We start from the raw sequence: 18110 nt of genomic DNA, 5'->3' as shown, positions 1-18110 counted from the left end.
CGCGGAGGAGGCTCGCGCCGCCAGGGCCAGCAGCGCCAGGAGGGCGCGCGACAGCAGCTGCAGCAGCAGCACGAGGCAGCGCTCCGCGCGCGACAGCGGCATTGCCGGGCGGGGCGGGACTGGACCCAGGGCGCACCGGGGGCCGCGGAGGCGCGCACCAGGTCCGAAGCCAGTCGCGCAAGCGGGCCTGGGCCAGCTTAAGCCACGCCCCCACGCGCTGCTGAGTGACGTATCCAGGTCTAGGGGGGAAAGGCGGTCGAAGGAGAGGGCAAGGCCTTGGGTCGTGCTCCAGAGGCGGAGCGTATAATATATCAACGTAATGTATAATATGACCATGTACGTATTGGGTGTTGGCTGTAGCCGTGTTGGTCTAAGGACATGGCAGACAAGGTGTTCTGAGTAAATCTGATATCTTCTATTAGACCATTTGAGTTGGTCTAATAAAAGATGTCAGATTTACCCCAAAACCGTCTGCCTATTATACATATATACACATATACATGTATGTGTGTATACTTATACAAGAAAGGGCTTAGTCCGCCTGTCTGTCCATAACGCTCTTGGCGCACTTGGGGTTGGGAGACCGGCCGCACACCACCCCGCCCGGGAGCAGGGGTAGGGAAGCTTGCCCTTCCCAGGGCCCTGGCCTCACCCCCTACACTCTGATTGGTTGTTTCACTAACCAATCGGAGTGCTCCAAGAGTGTTACAGACAGATGGACTAAGCCCTTTAAGAATAATATTATAAATTCCTAAGTTTGTCTGTCTGGCTGTAAGGCTTTATTCGCACTCTGATTGGCTGTCTCGGCCTTCTGCTAGAAGGCAGCTCTTAGCCATGATGGTGGGGACAGAGCAGGGGGGCGAGGTAACGCGGGAGCGCGCCCGAGCGGGGGAAACCCATCCTACTCCCCCCCCCTCCCCGCGTCATTCTTGCCAGACCGCCACGAAAGTGGCGACTGAGGAGCCGGAGGGCCGGGGGGCGAAGCCAGCAGACCTCCTTGGAGGTAGAGGCGGACGACAGGTACCAGAGCGCGCTGGCCTCGTCCCCCCTGGGTCTGCTTGGAGCCAGGGGCCGCCGCCCGCCTGCAACGGCTGCAGGGAGGGGAGCAGGAAGGGGAAGGGGAAGGGGGTTACTGGTGGCTGCTCCTCACTGCCACCATGAAGGCGGCTGCGGTCACGGGCGCAGCCCCGGCCCGAAGCGGCAGAGGGGGAACAGCCCTGGCCCCGGCCCCAGCCTGAAGGAACAGGGGGGAGCGGGGAACGACCCTGATCCCAGACCAAAGTGGCAGGGGAGGGAGGTAGGGAGCGGGCCTGGCCCCGACCCAAATTAGCAGGGGGGGAGGGGGAAACGCCCCAGGCCCCGGCCTAAAGCGGCGGTGGGGAGAGGGGAAATGGCCCTCGGCCGAGGGAGGGGGATGCAGGCCTCTGTCCCTGTACACCCCCCCGCCGCTTCAGTCTTGCCGGACAGTTCGCTAGTTCTAATATTATAAAAGCCTGAGTTTGTCTCTGCCTGCCTGTCTGTCCGTAACGCTTTATTGGCACTCTGATTGGCTGACGGAAACAGCCAATCAGAGTGCTCCAAGCGTGGGGAGCTGAGCCGTGATTCCAAAGCTGCACCTAGGACCAGGCAGCGGATGAAGGAGACCCCCCCCCCACACACACACACTCCCTGCAAGACGCAGAACAGCGGCAGCATGGGGCATTAGGTGGTGACACTCCATCCCAGCCCCCGCCCCCGTCATTCTTGACAGACAATTGGCTAGTTTATTATATAAAAATATATGTGTGTGTGTAGGTGTGTATAATATATATATAAATACAGTATAGTGATTATGAGCCGTGTGTGTGCATGTGTGTATAAATAAAATACAGCATGGGGATTATGAGCCCTGTGTGTAAATAAATAAATACAATATAGGGATTATGATCCGTGTGTGTTATTTAGCCAGTCTACAAAGGTACTTCTCTAGCTGCCTTCTGAGTCCAGCCAGGGGCCGTCACCAGGAGAGGCAATGCACCCAGAGAGACCTGAAGGGACTTGGGTTTCTCCATTCTCCTGCTCCTGCCAGGCAGGGAGGAGAGTCCCACTCACCAAAGGCGAAAGTTCTCAGACAATGGTGGTATGGGTGGCCTTGCCTAAAGAGGAACTGCCTCCTTTATCAAACATGCTTTGTAGTGGCAGAGTCCTGCTCACTGAAAGCACAGGCAAAGCATTTCTAAGACAGGCTCTGATGGAGGGAGCTGGTGCATGGGAAAACTTATGCGTGTCTGATTCAGTTAGTCTATAAGATACATCGCTACCTTGCCTTCTTTGTAAAGTAATTCACAGCAAGCCTACAGAGCCTGGGAGAATACCAGGTTTCCACAGAAAATGTCAGTCTAGGCCTACTAAGAAGGAACTGGCTTCAGCTTGATAAAGACTGCAAAAAAAAAATTTTTGGGAGATACGAGTTTTTTTCTCCCCTGGGACACTGATAAGCTTTCCCACCTGTTTGTATTTAAGTGTCCTCCCACCCATGAAAGCCTTCCTGGTATATTCGAGTCCATGTACTATGGTCCACCTGTGCCATCTTAGGTGGAGGAGAAATTTTAATTGGAAGTAAATTAGCCTAGCTGACTTTGAAACAAAGCAGAGGTATCATTCACTCTTTCTGAAGTACTGTAATCTGAAGTGCTTTCTAATCATACGATCTTTAAACAGAAGCATGGCCCAGAAATTTTACACTTGTTTCCTTCATGAACCTTTCATGAAATCCATGCATAGGATTATCTTTTACCCCTCGTGTATACTCAGTTTTGGAGGTAGTTTTCTTGGCCATAGAAATAAAGCTTCCCTAGTCTCTAGCAAACTTTAATTGCATCACAAAAATATTTCACAGAAAGTTCGTAAAAACTACCCAGGTGTAAAGGTGAGGATCTGCCATGCTCCCAGGGTCCTGTCAGAGTGTGGGGAAATTTCTGAGTTCTGCTGACTTTCCCAATCTAGCTTCATAGTTAGACAGGCATTCAGGCTGTAAAAAACATTACTGCACTTCTGTCTTTAGAAAAAATGCTTCATATGAGACTTTTCCAACTAAAAAGGTCTAACTGCAAGTGTCTGTACATCCTACACTCAGACCTTGGCAAAGTGACAAACTCTGCTGCACCCAAAACCTACCTGGCTTCTTCAGACTTGTATGCTCAGATTTGGGTGGTGGCTGATGTGCAAATGGTCACTTCTCTCAATGTGCCACAAGATATTCTTATTTAGATTCTTCCACATCTTCCATCCTGGCTTGCAATAATATCCAAGCACCTGTGTACCCAGAGGTTGCTCTAACTGAACACCAATTATGAGCAGTTCCACAGGAGCTGAAATATTGCTGTAGACTGAAGTGGAATAGCCCTTGCTTTTCCTTCAGTTTTCTGCCCTCCCCCTCCCCCTCCCCTCTTGATAAGAGTAAGGAAATGGTAGTTTGAGAGCATCTATGTTGGTTTTGTCCTGTGGGAGAACCCAACATACACTGGATGATGTTCTCTGGGCTAGTTAAAACAGTTCTAGGTTTAGATCAAATCACCTGCCTGGTGCAAATCAATGATACATTGGTGAAATTAGTCCAGAACTCCCTCTGGATCCCTGGGATTCTGTCTAAGCTTACACAATGCTTTGTAAAAGAATAAAAAAAAACCAATCCACATTGATCATCTGGAGTTTAGCATAAGCACATAGAAATATCTTGAATTTTTCCCCTCACAAGCTTTTTGTTGTATTTCATTCACTGTTACTGTTCCGTTTATCATTCCTGAGTTCTTGTGCAAAGGAATTTGAATGATGGAGGAAAGGGGGGAGGAGATGAGGAGAAGCTTGAAATAGAACTACACCTTTTCTAAGTAACTTTGCTTCCACATCTGTTTTTGGTGAGTCACACCTACGTTCTCTGGTTTGTCTGCATAGTGCAGCACCGCCTCCAGCAGTTATCAGGCAGGTGTTCACTTTCCACCAAGCACATCTCCTTTATCTTTGTCTGGCAACTTTTGCTTTAGAGTCCAAGCTTTGAAGTTCACACTAGATAAACCACCACTTATTTGGGTCAGGGATGTATTTGGTAGCTGTGATGGTCTGAGACAAAAATAAATGCAAAACTCTAGAACTCCTGGTTCAGAGATATGATACCTTTTATTAGACCAACAAAGAAATCACAAAAATATATGTTTTTGGTTGACATCAACTAATGCATTTCCACTGAGCACAATATATAACAATACTGTGCTAGTTGGCAGCTATTATTGAATCAGTGAGTGATATGGGAGTCATCCTCCAAAAAGTAACTATCCTTCCCAGGTAGAAAGTTGTATTGGGTATTTTTGTTAATATGGCACCTTTAATCCCAGATGTTAATGTTTATTTAAAAAAAATAATTAGAGGATAGACATTTTAAAATTGCATTTTATTTTTGAAAACACTAGAAAGCCAGTTAATTCTAAAACACAGTTTAAATGATAAAATACCAAGAGTAAAAGGTTATGGAAATATACAATTAAGATCACACACAATTCTGTACCCTAATTCATCACTTTAGCACAAAGCACTTCAGATGGCTAAAACAGATCCATACTTCTAAAACCCTGCACACCATGGTGTGGCCCCAATCTTTTCATTATTGCTAACAACTTTAAGAAGTCTTAAATTTGGGGCTGGTCAGGGTAGATTTATCCTCTTTTTTTGTAAATAATGAAGCCATCTCAGATTCATGCTGACAAAGACAGCAATAGGAAAAACAGAGTGGAAGGAGCCTTGCTGGCTAAGAGCCCAGGAGCCCACAGTTCAGCAGAGCTAGGCAACTCTTTTCACTGAAAACTACATATTTGGGTCAACTGAACAACTTGCAGATTTGCATTAAAATGATCATAATGTTTCAGCCAAAAAAAGGGAAACAATTCAAGGGAGTCATTTTTGTTTCTTCAAAAATGTTGACCAAAACTGATTCATTTCCAAATAATGTTTAATTTGGAATTTCCATTAATTTAATTTTAAAATAAAACCCCAAAGCCAAATTTTTAAAATGTTTTATATGGAACAAAAGCATATTTTTTTTACATTTGGAGGGGTGGAGTTTGCTTTTTACCTTGACATCTAAACCAGAATAATTTGTTAGGATTGACACAAAATGAATTATCAGTTTTTGATATGGCTCACAAACCAGAAACCCAGTTATTCATAAATCCTTATTCAACAGCCTCTTACCTCTTTGAAATACATGCATGTCAAAGCTTGTTCTCTGCCTTTATAAAAAAAGGCAGGTGACATTTGGCTGAAGACTTGTGGGAATGGGAATCACTGACTTTGGGACAGAAGATTTAAGGATGTAGCCAGCAGTTTAGGTAAGGATTTTGTGGTGTGGAGAGGGTAGAGAAGATTAATTTTAGAAGCTGAAATTTTAAGAGTTATGGGGAATAGAATAAGTCAAAATAAATTCACAAGGTTTTGTCAGGGTTCCTCTTCCCTCACAGTCTTCTCAACTGGTGCGATACCACAACTGAACAATGCTGAATCCCATTCTGCCATCATTTTTCTCTTTTTTTTTTAGATGATAAGACTCTCAGGTAAAAGGGACTGTTTCTTCCTGCCCTGCTGTAGGGATGCAGTTGCCACAGCAACAAACACTGCCATATATCCTGTGTGTAGTAACGATATTATCCTGTACTTCCTCGCCCCACTTGGCTTCGGTCTCCACTGGTGACTTGCACTGATTTTATAGTACAGATTCTGACTCTGGCCACACAGTGGAGCTGTTACTTTGCTTTATCATAGTGTAGTGTCAAATAACTTGAAACACATTTGTTCCAATTTTGCTCCTTTTTGTACTCATCTTAAGGGGACAAGAGAGTCATACAGAAGTTGATTAAACATGTGGACCATGAGGACTAAGAAGCCACAGTAGGAGTGAATTTGGTGAGCATTTATGGGGACCTCCTGAATATACTGTAAGGCATTGATTTATATGGAATGGTTTCTCACATTCCCAAGTGAAAAATTAATAATGCATCAATGCTGATAGATTAGTTTTTCTAGTAATATTACAGTGGGACTGGGGTTTTCAAGGAACCCTTTAAAACTTTATGAAAACTAGTGAATGCGAGTTCCTATTTACACACACAGGTCCAGATCCTATTACAGATATTAGGTATACAACTGGACTTAAATGCCTAACTGTGGCCCTATCCCACCTGGCTCAGATCTCTGCAAAAATACTGATGTGCCTGTTTTTTTAACACTCCATCATATTAGCCTTAAAATTAAGTCACAAAAAGCAGTGAACAGGAGGAAGACACATCTATCTTGTCATGAATAGTTTTCCAAGGTGGAATAGGATCATACTTAGGGGCTGAATAGGTGGAATAAAATCTGGTTCATAGTAGATAATTGGGCTTTCAGTTAGATGACTGGAAACTACAGGAACCTTTTACCTTGCATGATTTAACTTTGATGTTACATTGCCCATTTAAAAATAGTGTTCTACTTAAACCAAGGGTGTTAAATTCATCCAATCCCATAAACTAGAGGAGCGTTCCTGAGCCAGTCTACGGGCTGAACAGAGACAGACAGTCCTGTGGAGTACCCACAGTGTCAGGTCCAGCCTGTCTGCCACAAACAGCATGGTCCAGTCCCCCAAGCCAGCACAAGGTGTGCTCTGCCCATGGCATGCAAACTGAATCCAGTGCTGCAGGCAGCACAGGAGTATGGTCCAGGGCACAGTCCAACATGCTACATGCAGCACGCACTGGGTTAGGGGCTTGCTGTGCCCACATACCCTTATGCTGGCATGAGGCACATGCTGCCCGTGGAGTGCAGGCTGGATCCAGCACTGCACATGACAGATATCCAGGGTGCAGGCTGCATGCACCACCCCAGACCAACCCCCTGTGCAGCTTGCAGCACATGAGGCATGGGGTCCAGCCCACATGCAGCATGCAGGGCTGGCACATAAACCTGCAGGCCAGATCATATGGCTCTGTGGGCTGGATTTGGCCTGCACACTGTATGTTTGATGCCCCTGATGTAAACCATACAAAAACTGTTTGGGACATGGATTGCATGTTAACCAGGAATATTTCAAAAGGAATACTCCACACACATTTTCAGTGCATGCAATGTAAATCCATGGAAACAGCAATTTATAACTGACCTACATTAGCTATAATACAGTAAAAAGCTTAGGTCACACACCCTACATTTCTAGTTGAAGGCACTTTTACAACTCAGCCTTGGTTTATGAATATGGTACAAATTCATGCCCTGCCAATTGCTACTTCCTTATATCAGTGGGGCTGTGGTAACACAGGTTTTGCAGTAACTGTCCTAATTTGGGTGCTTCCACTGGTTTGTGGCAATGCTGTTTAAATTGCCATTACACCAGATTGCAGTTTTCCCTCTGATTTTTTTTTAAGAAAAAAAAGTCCTTTGATCAACATGGACTAAAAAAATTCAGGCTACAAATCTCAAAATTATTTCAGGAATGAACATTTTGCAGGACCCCTTTGCTGCATCTGCTTTACATGTTAGCTCCAAAGAGCTTAATCTGCACTTCATGCCTATTTACATCCCAGACCTTTTCAACTCTGGCCTCTCTTCATACCCCGCAGTGACTAGGTCACCCAAGCCATTAAAATCTCTGAAAGAAATGTGTATGCAGGCTGTGGCAGGTTCTTTAATTTATTCTTTTCCACATCAGAACACATTATGCACAGAGAAGACCCCAAAAGGAGATGCAAACTCTGCATGCCTTCATCTAAAAGCTTCCCAAAACCAAATAATTACACTCCCAACTCATGTCTTACAAATAAGTCTTTAAAAGACCCAAATAGTATATTATTTCTAGAGCACCAAGGATGTGAAAATATATCAAAATAAAAACAAAGATGTCCCTCTTAACCAATATAAGCCATGCTCTAAAAGGCAGGACATGCTACTTCCCTGTGTTAAAAAAGAAGGGAAATGCATGAGAGACGGAATAGGACTGATGAGCTATATCCCATTTTGTTCCATATTTCCCCAGCCTCTTGATGAGCATCCACTTCCACATCTTCATGTCCACCTCTTTCATTTATTTTGTCTACTTGCTGCCAAGCTTGTGCTTCGATGTCTTGTGGATCCACTAACTCCCTTTCCTACCCTCCTGCCCCTCCCACTCTGGTCCAGTCAATCTAATAGTAGTCCAATGATATGATGTGGCCAGTCACCTCCTCTGCCTGCCTTAGTAATAGGCATCCTCATAAATGTCTGTGCGCAGGCAGTAAAGGATGGCTGCACCCAGCATGAAGATAGCAGATCCCCAGCCCAGGCCATACCCCCAGTTGAATTCGTGGTAGCTCCTCAGCATGCTGCTGTCGATGAATTTGATTGGATAGAGAATCAAAGCGCAGACCTGCAAGACCACTGGGCCAAGGAGGAAATGGGGTGGGGAAAGAGTCATCTGGTTAAAATCGAAAATTAAAAAGCTGTTGTTGAACTGATTGGTCTAGTACACATCCTTCCACCCAGCCTGTTTTTGAGCAAAGTATCATAGCCTACTTTCCTTCAACCATGCGTGGCCACGCGGGCTGCACCAATGTTGTGATCTTCCTCATCACAGTGCCCTGTGAAGCTGTTAGGATGCCAGTATCATAGGTTTCCTCAAAGCTCAACAGCCATTCCTATCAGCTCTAGTCCATTTGTGAGCCTCCTCACGGGGGCAGCCTGCTGATGCCATCTAGGACATGTTCTCTGTCCTGGAACTCCCTGCCAGCGCTTTTCAGTGGACTCTGCACTCAAGCTCTCTTCACTACTTCAGGTAAGCCCCAAATACTTAATCTTCAAAAATTAGAAGAATATGTTTGTTGGTAATCTTGATATCTCCCCTCCCCCTTTCAGACCACCCAGACAAGTACACTAGAGCCATGTTTACAAATCAGTGCTATTTAAAAACCTAGTACAGAACTGTATTGCGTTTGATTTATATAAAGCAGAGGCTAACTGCAGATGTTTTTGGTTTAGCAAAAACTGTCGGAAATTTGGTTGCGCAAAACTAGAACAAGTGGTGGTTGAGATCCTTATCCTAGCTGCTTTTAAAGCCAGTCAAGTTAGTGGCCTAAAAGTGCTCAAGCAAAACCCATTGGAGGGTTTTAAAGAGGTAAGATTTTTAATTTAAGGTAGAGTTCAGAAAAGGATTTAATAGTTTCCTTTCTTCTTCTCTGTGATGTTCATTCATTCCAAGGATGGAACTAAGACTGATCAGTTTTGTATTAGTTCATAATTCATTTCTAGTCATTTCTGTTCACTAGCATGATGTTGGTTTTGGGTTTACAATTCCTCAGGGAATCTGTATTCCAAACAGTTTCCACTGAAAGTGTTATATTGATAGTGTTTTTTTATTCATTCATGTAACACAGAAGTTGGAACCTAAACTAAACTATCACAAAAATGAACTGATTATGCTCTGAAACCTTATAAAACTTTTGTCAAAAGTAAACAAGAATCACCACCTAAAAACATGGCCTTCTAATATTATCTAGCAATATTCCAATTTGTTATATATTAAGGTAGCTTTATCATTGCCCAGAGTTTGGTAGGTGAGATTATAAATGGTAGAAAGTGAAGCTGTTCACTGCCTCCTTGGGGAATATGTTAAAGCTAGCTGTTAATAGCTGGATAAGTTTTGGACAGTCCATCACCAGGGATCTTATGGGCAAGGGGAGTATGAGGGCTGTACCTCATGTCTATATATAAAATGGTTACTTCTGCTGGTCTTTAGTGCAGAGATACAGCCCTGACAGACTACAGGTCTCAAGATACTAGGGATTTATATAAAAGTGCTCCATGTACATTTTATAGAGCTATAATTCAAAGCACTTTTTTATAGCACTATAAAGTTACAGCACTCTTAAATATGACAGAAGTACAATGTCTGGTGGAAGTGCCTCTGAGCCTCCCAGGATTTTCCAAGCTAGGAAGCAGGGGGTGCCCCGCAGTTTCCTGGGGCTTCCATACTGGTCAGAAATGTGACTAGTGTACAGAAGTTCTTTAAAGTACTGTAGGTTGCTAAAATACTGTAAAATACAGCACTTAAAATTTAACACCTCATTTAACAAGGGTTAATTTAAAGCACTATACCCATTTTTTAAATATAAAACCATTCACTTCTGTTAAGTCACAGCAGTATAGTACTTTAAATGGTGAAAAAGCAACTTCTGTACATACCCTAAGGTTCCCATCCTGAGCCCCTAGGCCGTACTTCTGTATAAAAGAGCATTAGGGTTTAAATCACATTGCACAACTCCATGGATCCTACAGAACTATAGATTCCATTTTGGAATCTTCTGGGGCCAATAAATCTGACATGATTTTAGCGCAGTTGCACAAAACACAACTCAGAAGAGAGTTTATCCCATAAAATAAGAAAAGCATGAATATGTAGTCTATTAATAGAGCAGTGACTTACCTGCAGCAAAGAGGAGAACAGCAACAATTCTGTAATATCGCCTATAGGTCCCCAGGCAGAAGGAGATTAGGGAGACAAGAAATGACAACAAGGTAATGGTAGCTGCTGTCAGGATTAACACCAGAGTAGCTACTTGCCAGTCTAGAAGAGCAAAGAACACAATTGGGAAGGAAAATACTCATCAATGACAAAACATATTCTTGTACCATCAAGGAGCAAGAGCAGACATTCAAATATTGGCACCCATGGCCTGGATTTTCCTCTGATCTTCAGTAAAGCTAATGCCAAACCATTTATAGTGCTTCATATCTTCAAAATGCTGCATCAGCATCACACATTATTCTGCAAAGTGTTAACGTTAAAAAAAAGGGAAAATCTTTGGTGGTAAGGACAAAGAAAAATTACGGAAGGAATCCTTAGCTTGAGACAGCTGGAAGTTTGGACTAGGAAATCTGGTACCAAGTTATCATATTCTTTGCTGAATGGCTGCCGAAACAGTCTTATGAGGAAAGCTGAAGAAAGTCCTTCCTTATTTGTGACTAGGATAAGTTATGAGAAATACTTAGAAAATAATATAAGGATGAAAGGAAACAGTCATCTTAAGATGCCCCTTAGTGCCTTGTTTCTTGGATTTATTTTCCAAAAGGTAGCAGATTGAATTTTATAGCCCAGTTTGAGAACTTGCTTGTTTTTGGGAAAGCCCTCAGAAACCTGAAAGATTCACACAGCAATTTTGTTTTTTGCTGAGAAGGCCATGGATCCAATTTATAACCAGACAGTTCTAACTTCTAATTACTGTACTTCAGTGGCAAAGTCCTTTTTCACCAGCAGTGAGTTTGACCTTCATGTCTGTTTCATCTTAAGCACTTGGTCCCATGTGATTCAAGTTGTACTTTGTGTAGCTTTAATAAGAGATAAAAAGTTTAAAATCCTTGAGACTACACTCATCTAATTTTCCCTATAAAGAAACAATTAAAATAACTTTAAAAATCTTACCTTTAAATATGTCAAACTAGTGAATGTACCACTCCTAAAAATCACTGCAGAAGGAAAATACAACTTTTTTCAAGGTCAGCCACTAATATCTCTGTAGTTCCACAATGTCTTGCCTGATGGAATCTAGGGAGTTTGCCTTCTTTTTACAATGCTATTAGATCAGGTCCCAGACGCCCCACAGCAATTTGTTACATTTAGAAGAGATGTGTATTGAACCCTCCCAGCCCTTCTGTTCACCACAGTGCTGTCTCTGCTGCCAACATCTGCTGCAGAGAAGGAACTATGAAAGGGCCCCAAACACTCTTGCTGGAGAATTACTGACTTTGCTTTGTTATTTGGGATTTGTTGTTATTTCAGGTGGTGTCACAGCCAAATGGCCAGATGACAGCACAAAAGGACTTTGGGATGCTGTACTTATCTCTGGTTTGCTTCCCTGATGGAGAGAAGAGGAACCTAAGCTATGTTCTTATATCACAGGGCCAGTCTTCAAACATGTTGGCACCATTCGGTCATTGTACATCTGAATGGAGTGCAGCAGCTTATATTGGGAGCTTATATTGCCCTAGATTTAGGTACATGATTCTGCCTAACACCAGCAAGAATTTTGCACCGATGCAGTCATACGTTCCAGATCTTACTGCTTGTATTCTAGCCAGAGGATGACTGGAAGGGATTTATCTCATAAGATAGACTATGAGGGTGCATTTACACATGCAACTGATGCACCTGAATTTTCTGCACAGAAAATTCAGGCTCATGAAAGTGCTCCCAAGTGCACATCTACATGTGAGCCCATGTCAGAAGCAGATGGAGCCAGACAGGAGCAGCCCAGTCCAGAACTGCTCCTGCCCTGCTCTCCTCCCCTGCAGCAGCCAGGGAGAGCTCCAAGCTAACCCTGGTGCCAGACTCGGCTGGTAGGGACACAGGGATTAGTCCTGAGCCCTGGGAGAGGGGGGCCAGGAGCTGTCCCGGAGTTGCCAGCCCAGCTGGGACAGCTTTCTCCTTTGCCCTGCAGAGACCTGCAATAGCCAGGCAGCAGTGTAGCCCCCTACAACCTGGGCTGACCCGAGTAGTACAGCCCATTAGTTAATGTGTTGGTTCTCTAGTACCTGTAGGTACAGGTGCACATGTGTAGATGATGATGCTTTACTGCTCGTTAAATTAGACTAATGCTCAGTAAAGGTATGTGCTGCTTCTGTTGGGAGGCTAAGTGCTGCTCCTATTGTTGTCATTACCACCACCACCACTGCTATTGCCACTCAGGCCCCGCAACATCATGGCAGTTACTGCTGCCATGTGGGATCCCCATGTCATGGCTGCAGTGGGCTCCCTACACACTGGCTACTGCTGCTACCATGCAGATTCCCCAGAAGCTCTCATTCTGGCACACCCTCTGAATCAGCTCCTTTGACTGGTGCCCCACTCAGCCTCCCATAATTATGCCATGGGCCCTAACTGTTGGGCTAGAAGGTGAGAGGGCCCTCCTTTTCCTCCACTTCATATGTGGCAGGGCCCATGCCCTGTCTTGTCACAGGGGAACAGAATCCTAAACTGTGCTTAAGTACCAAAAAGTACAGTTACAAAGCTGTGTACATGCCATTTAGGCATGTAAAGTAAAATAGGATTTAGCCCATTAAGTCCTCTAGGGCTTATCTTTTGTTTCCTACATAAACTTAGGAAATAGATAGCACTGTTTTCTTTCATGTCATGATTTTTCCATTTTAAAGGAAAATTTTGATATCTTCCATGTTGTATAGTGTTCTGGCTTAGCCTGTTTTTTTCCCCAGATCTAGAGATGGACATTCTGCGCCCAAAAGCTTGCCTAACATTTCTCCCAACTATGTAGTTAGTACAGTAAAACATATCATAGAAGAAATCTTGTTTCTCACTTATTCCCTGGACCATCATGTCTACAACAACACTGCTAAATAAATGTCTGCATTTGTAGCTCAGCATGACTCAACTGGTCAAATTTTTAATGAGGTTGTTCAATTGGATAGCACATAATTCCTCCTATGGTGACACTGGTGAGTAATGTTGTTATTCAGTGTTAAAAGGATGTTGCCATCTACTCTGGAGGGGGCTGCATTCTACAGTGGAGAGTGGACATGAATATAGCTAATGATCAGTTCCTAAATTTCTGGATGTTTTGAGTTTAGGATGAAAAAATACTATTGTTTGTAGCATAATTATATACCATGTGGTACTTCTCTTGTCCTAGCTGTGCTACACAGGGGGCATGTCTACACACTGCTGTATGGCAACATTGCTATAGAGCTGCGCTTTAGTACTGCCTTCTGGAAGTACATGGCATGGTATGGTATGGGTGGTTACTGCGCCTTGTGAACAGTGCACAGTTGGATTTCACTGCTATGTCACTATAACCAGGGGGTGGTGTGCTGCTATGACGACATAGCTGGCGATTATGTATAGACCCATGTGATTGCTATGTCGCTGTAGCGTGCCGTACAGTGAGGTAGCGCATCACTACACCACCATAAGTAGACACGTTCTCAAAGGCATGCAGTTTAAGTAGACTAGTATTATCTCCAGTCTCCAGATTGGGATGTCAGGCACAGAGATTCAGGGACTTGTCAAAGGTCACAGGAAGCCTGTGGCAGAGCTAGGAAATGAACTCAGATCAGAGAGTCAGGGCAGGCCTTGAGCTCCAAGACGAAAAATGATTGGACCTTGGTGGTCTCTCCCCTCCAAAAGCAGTTAGTCGCTCTCTCAAACTCGCTAGTTCTCTTTCCTCAGGCAGGCAACACCCAGGCTGTTCCCACAAAAAGCCCAGCTCTTCTCTTGCTGTCAACACTGTCTAATATCTACATGAGACATTTATAAAGTTCAGAAGTATGTTGTACTTGCATGTATCTTACACATTTGCTCCTCCAATGCTGGTATTCAAAAATCAGGCCAAAAGAAAGTGATTAAATGAATCTGCTTTATTCAGGGCCTTGGATCTAGCTGTCTCCAACATAAACCTTTAAAATGTAGTTCTTCATGTCTGTATCACCAAAGGATGTTACTTTGTAACATGCTGCTGCAACACCACAGTGATGATATCATTCTATCCCTCAGCAAGAACTGATATATTTACAGTCTTGTTTCTCTGCTGGGAACAAGGAACTGGAACCCCAAAGTGAGACAGACTGAAGTCTAGGGATGGGAACAGCTTTTCAGAACCATTTTAGCACCAACACTGTGCCACTCTCCAAAAGACCCCTTGGGCATGATTTAGGACTTAAGCAGAACTCAGGTAGACATTCAAACCATGCCACCTTCCTGCCAGCCATATTAAACTCTTCACCGAGAACTGTGTGAACAGGGATAGAAAACAACTTGCTTCTCCAGAATCCTGAAGTTACTTTACTGTCATGAATACACAAGACATACTATGACAAGCACTGAATTAAAACCAGGCAGGGTGTTGCAACACGGCCTTTTGAATCTTGCCTCTAGATTTATGGGACATTACGGGAGTCAAAGCATAATGCTGTGTGGGTTTGTTTACCAAGCTTTCTGCATGCAATATTGTTGAGAAGAAAGACTAAAGAACGTCTTAGAATGGAAAGGAAAATACAGTTTCCTGTTCTGTTTCCCCTTCCCCCTACTTCCTCCTTCCGTCATTTTCGTCCTGATTTTACAGATGATTGCACAATATACATATACATGTAAAAGAACTCTTTTGTCAACCTGACCAAGTGTCAATACTGGTGGGGTAGAAACATGTGACACTCATGAGCCAGCCTGTACTACCAATCACCAGTATGTCAGGGTGACAACTTCTATTTCAAGACCCTTGCAAGGCTAATTCATTACCGATCCACTTCTTGTGTCACATACACCAGTGTAGGTGGCATGAAATTACCATCTGGATTATGAAACATTAGGTGATCAGCATGGTAGTTTCACGCCCTCTTTGCATGGAGTTCAAGGTGAAGGGCTGTGGTGAATTGAACACTCTCTGTCTTTTATAAGACAGGGAAATGCTCCCAAGAGGAAGAAAAAGCAGACTGGTATAAAAAAGTGCCCAAGGAGAGATGCAGGGGGTTAAATCCTGTGTTGGGAGTTCATTCTAATCTAGGCTGCAGCATGTGTGAAAACACAAACAAGTGAAGCATCTGGAAATGTCAGGCTTTTCACTCACCCTTTGTCATCACAACAAAGGACCTTCCCTGAGCTCCTATTAATTAGAAGTTAATAGCATGACGGATGTCCTAAACTCTCCCAGCCCCATGTTGGCATAAACCAGATGGAGCAGCAGTCCCAGAGGGTGATGGGGTAGGGGGTGGGGTTTCCTTATGTTACTTCAGGAAGCACTAGTGTTTTCTGGAAACTTTGGTGCACAGCAGGGAGAGGCTGAAGAGCCTACTATTGCATCATTTACATAAACCAGACTCCTCCACAGCTCGGTATAGGCCTATTTGGCCCTTTGCCGGCTTGCCTGCAGCAGACTGCTTCCGTTGTGAAGAGCCTTCTGTTGACCTGCCCCAAAGTAGCTCATAGCCCCTCCCTGACTTTTTACAAACATGAGGACAAAGTTGCTTATGTCTCTGGGGGTTTGTGGCACGAACAGTCTGTTCCCAACATAAGACATTACACTGAGTTTCAGATAATCCAAGTTCAGTCCCTGAGGACTATAGGAAATTTTTCTGGTACAGTTTCAGCATGATCTGGATGACCCTTTTATAACACTAAAAGCCCTCAGATAGATATAATTACACAGGCAGAGCAGTCCATGGGCTGGTACATATTCCTTTATTCAGGAAACTAATATAAATTTGAACTATGCCAGAAAAACAGTACATACTCTATCAACACAAAGAAAGTGTGCCAGTGTAGTTATCCTGGCAAGCCTTTTCTTTTTCTATAGAATGAAGCTTAATGGCTCTATTTGTGCCCACTCAAGACTGAGGAGCTGTGCATGAGTTTGTGATGTGCATTGATGACGTTTGTGCCAGCATTAGGCATTTTCAATCATTAGGCATTTTCATCATGAAGCATGAGGCAGTGGCTTATGCACTAAATCCACAGTACTCTGCGCTTTAGTCAGAATAATTCCAGGTAGGAATGTGGCAGATTCAGAAGAACTGGGAATGGTTTAATGCTGATGCAGGCAATCCTGAGTCTCAGTTTAGCAGCAGCTCAAGTGCCTGACTGTCTTACCCTAGGCAGAAATAACACCATTTCTATTTTTAAATCTCTCCCAGGGTCCTTTTGCTTCTCTAATAAAGTCTCTCAGTTCTACAGAGATTAAGGATAAGCAGAAAGCCATTAGAGAGCATTAGTTATAAACTACAAATTGGCTTTTTCACATACAACTCTGCCTGCTCTCCCTGGGGGCGCTTGTACACATAACGCCATTACCATGTACACATGATGAAAATGTCACTTTGTGTGGCTTAATGGCATCACGCTGTACATGAGCAAGTGTTTTGGGGGTTTTAAATGAGTTTGCATCATTGCAAACTAAACTACATCCCTCTCATGTAGTTTAGGTTGCAATGTTGCAAATTGCAACAATGCAGATGTCAGCTCACCCCCCAGCTACATGAGAGGTGGGCAGGCTCCGCAGAAAAAAAGAATTGGGCCCCTTGCCACTTTTGCCTTCAGCAGGCTCCTGGGGCCAACAGGGAGCCTGGGGCTGCCTGGGAACAGACTGGCTTGCCCCTGAAGCAGTGCGGGAATGCAGCAGGAAGGCAACTGTGTTTGCTGGCAGTGGGGACCGTGCATGGGGCACTGGAAGCCCAGGCAGGCTGCTAGCTGGCTGGGTGCTGCCCCAGCTCAGAGGGACCCAATCAAACACTTCCCTGAGCCTGCCTGGGCTTCCAGTGCCCTGTGCACCGCCTCCACCACCTTCTCCACCCACCAGCAAACCCAGCCAGCCTCCTGCCACCTTCCTGCACTGCCCCAGGAGCAAGCCAGCCCATTGCCAGGTGGCCCCAGGAACCTGCTTAAGGCAGAAGCGGTGAAGGCCAATTTTTTTTTTTCTTTTTTTTTGGTGGAGCCCTGCCCACCTCTCTTGCAGCCAGGGGGCAAGCTGCCAGTGGGTTGAGTGGCCTCTGAGCTGCAGGGGGCCCCTGATCCTTCCTTCCATTGTGGCAGTGCCCCCAAGGGTCCCCTGAGCTGGCTGCTAGTGAGCTGGGTGCTGCCCCAGCTCAGAGGCAGCAGTTGGCCTGATCCAACTCTTGTCTGAGCCTGCCTGCTGGAAGCCCGCCAGATGCTGCTCCGCAGGCAGGTTCAGAGAACAATTGGATCAGGCCAACTGCTGCCTCTGAGCTGGGGCAGCACGCAGCCCACTAATAGCCCACCTGGGGATCCCAGGGGGTGCTGACACCACAGAGAGAAGGGCTGGTTCTCCCCCATGGAAGTCAGAAGCCACTCAGCCTGCTGGCAGCTTGCCCCCCAGCCACGAGCAGCCTCTAGCTCAAAAAAAAAAAAAAAGAAAAAAGGATCAGGCCTCTCGGAAAATTTTAAATTTCAATTAAAAACCCACCATTTAAACGTAGGGGTCAGAGAATAAAACCCTGAGGACTAAACTGCTGTCATGTTTACAAGCACTTACAATTGGAAATCTGGGTGAGGGGGATCCCCTACCCTCCATCAATGCTGACCTCGTGAAGGAACACCTTGAGAAGCTGGATACCTTCAAGTC

At 44.6% G+C, this 18110-nt stretch overlaps 2 protein-coding genes across 2 annotated transcripts in view; both read right to left on the bottom strand.

Annotated features, from left to right (window-relative positions):
- FAAH2 (fatty acid amide hydrolase 2) overlaps positions 1-102 on the bottom strand; it is a 34877-nt gene extending 34775 nt beyond the window's left edge. Inside the window, exon 1 of the mRNA XM_019536155.1 lies at positions 19-102. Coding sequence (XP_019391700.1) covers positions 19-102 — 84 coding nt within the window. The remainder of the gene's footprint in view (positions 1-18) is intronic.
- A 5438-nt stretch (positions 103-5540) lies between these two features.
- LOC109310952 (transmembrane protein 47-like) overlaps positions 5541-18110 on the bottom strand; it is a 23569-nt gene continuing 10999 nt past the window's right edge. The window contains exons 2-3 of the mRNA XM_019536327.1: positions 10457-10597; positions 5541-8415 (exon numbers count right to left, since the gene is read on the bottom strand). Of these exons, the coding sequence (XP_019391872.1) occupies positions 8234-8415; positions 10457-10597 (323 nt within the window). The 3' untranslated portion in view covers positions 5541-8233. The remainder of the gene's footprint in view (positions 8416-10456; positions 10598-18110) is intronic.

This window comes from Crocodylus porosus, unplaced genomic scaffold (genome assembly GCF_001723895.1).
Source record: "Crocodylus porosus isolate Cpor-Errol unplaced genomic scaffold, CroPor_comp1, whole genome shotgun sequence".
Lineage (NCBI taxonomy): Eukaryota > Metazoa > Chordata > Crocodylia > Crocodylidae > Crocodylus > Crocodylus porosus.
This window is presented reverse-complemented; position numbering and strand designations above follow the sequence as displayed.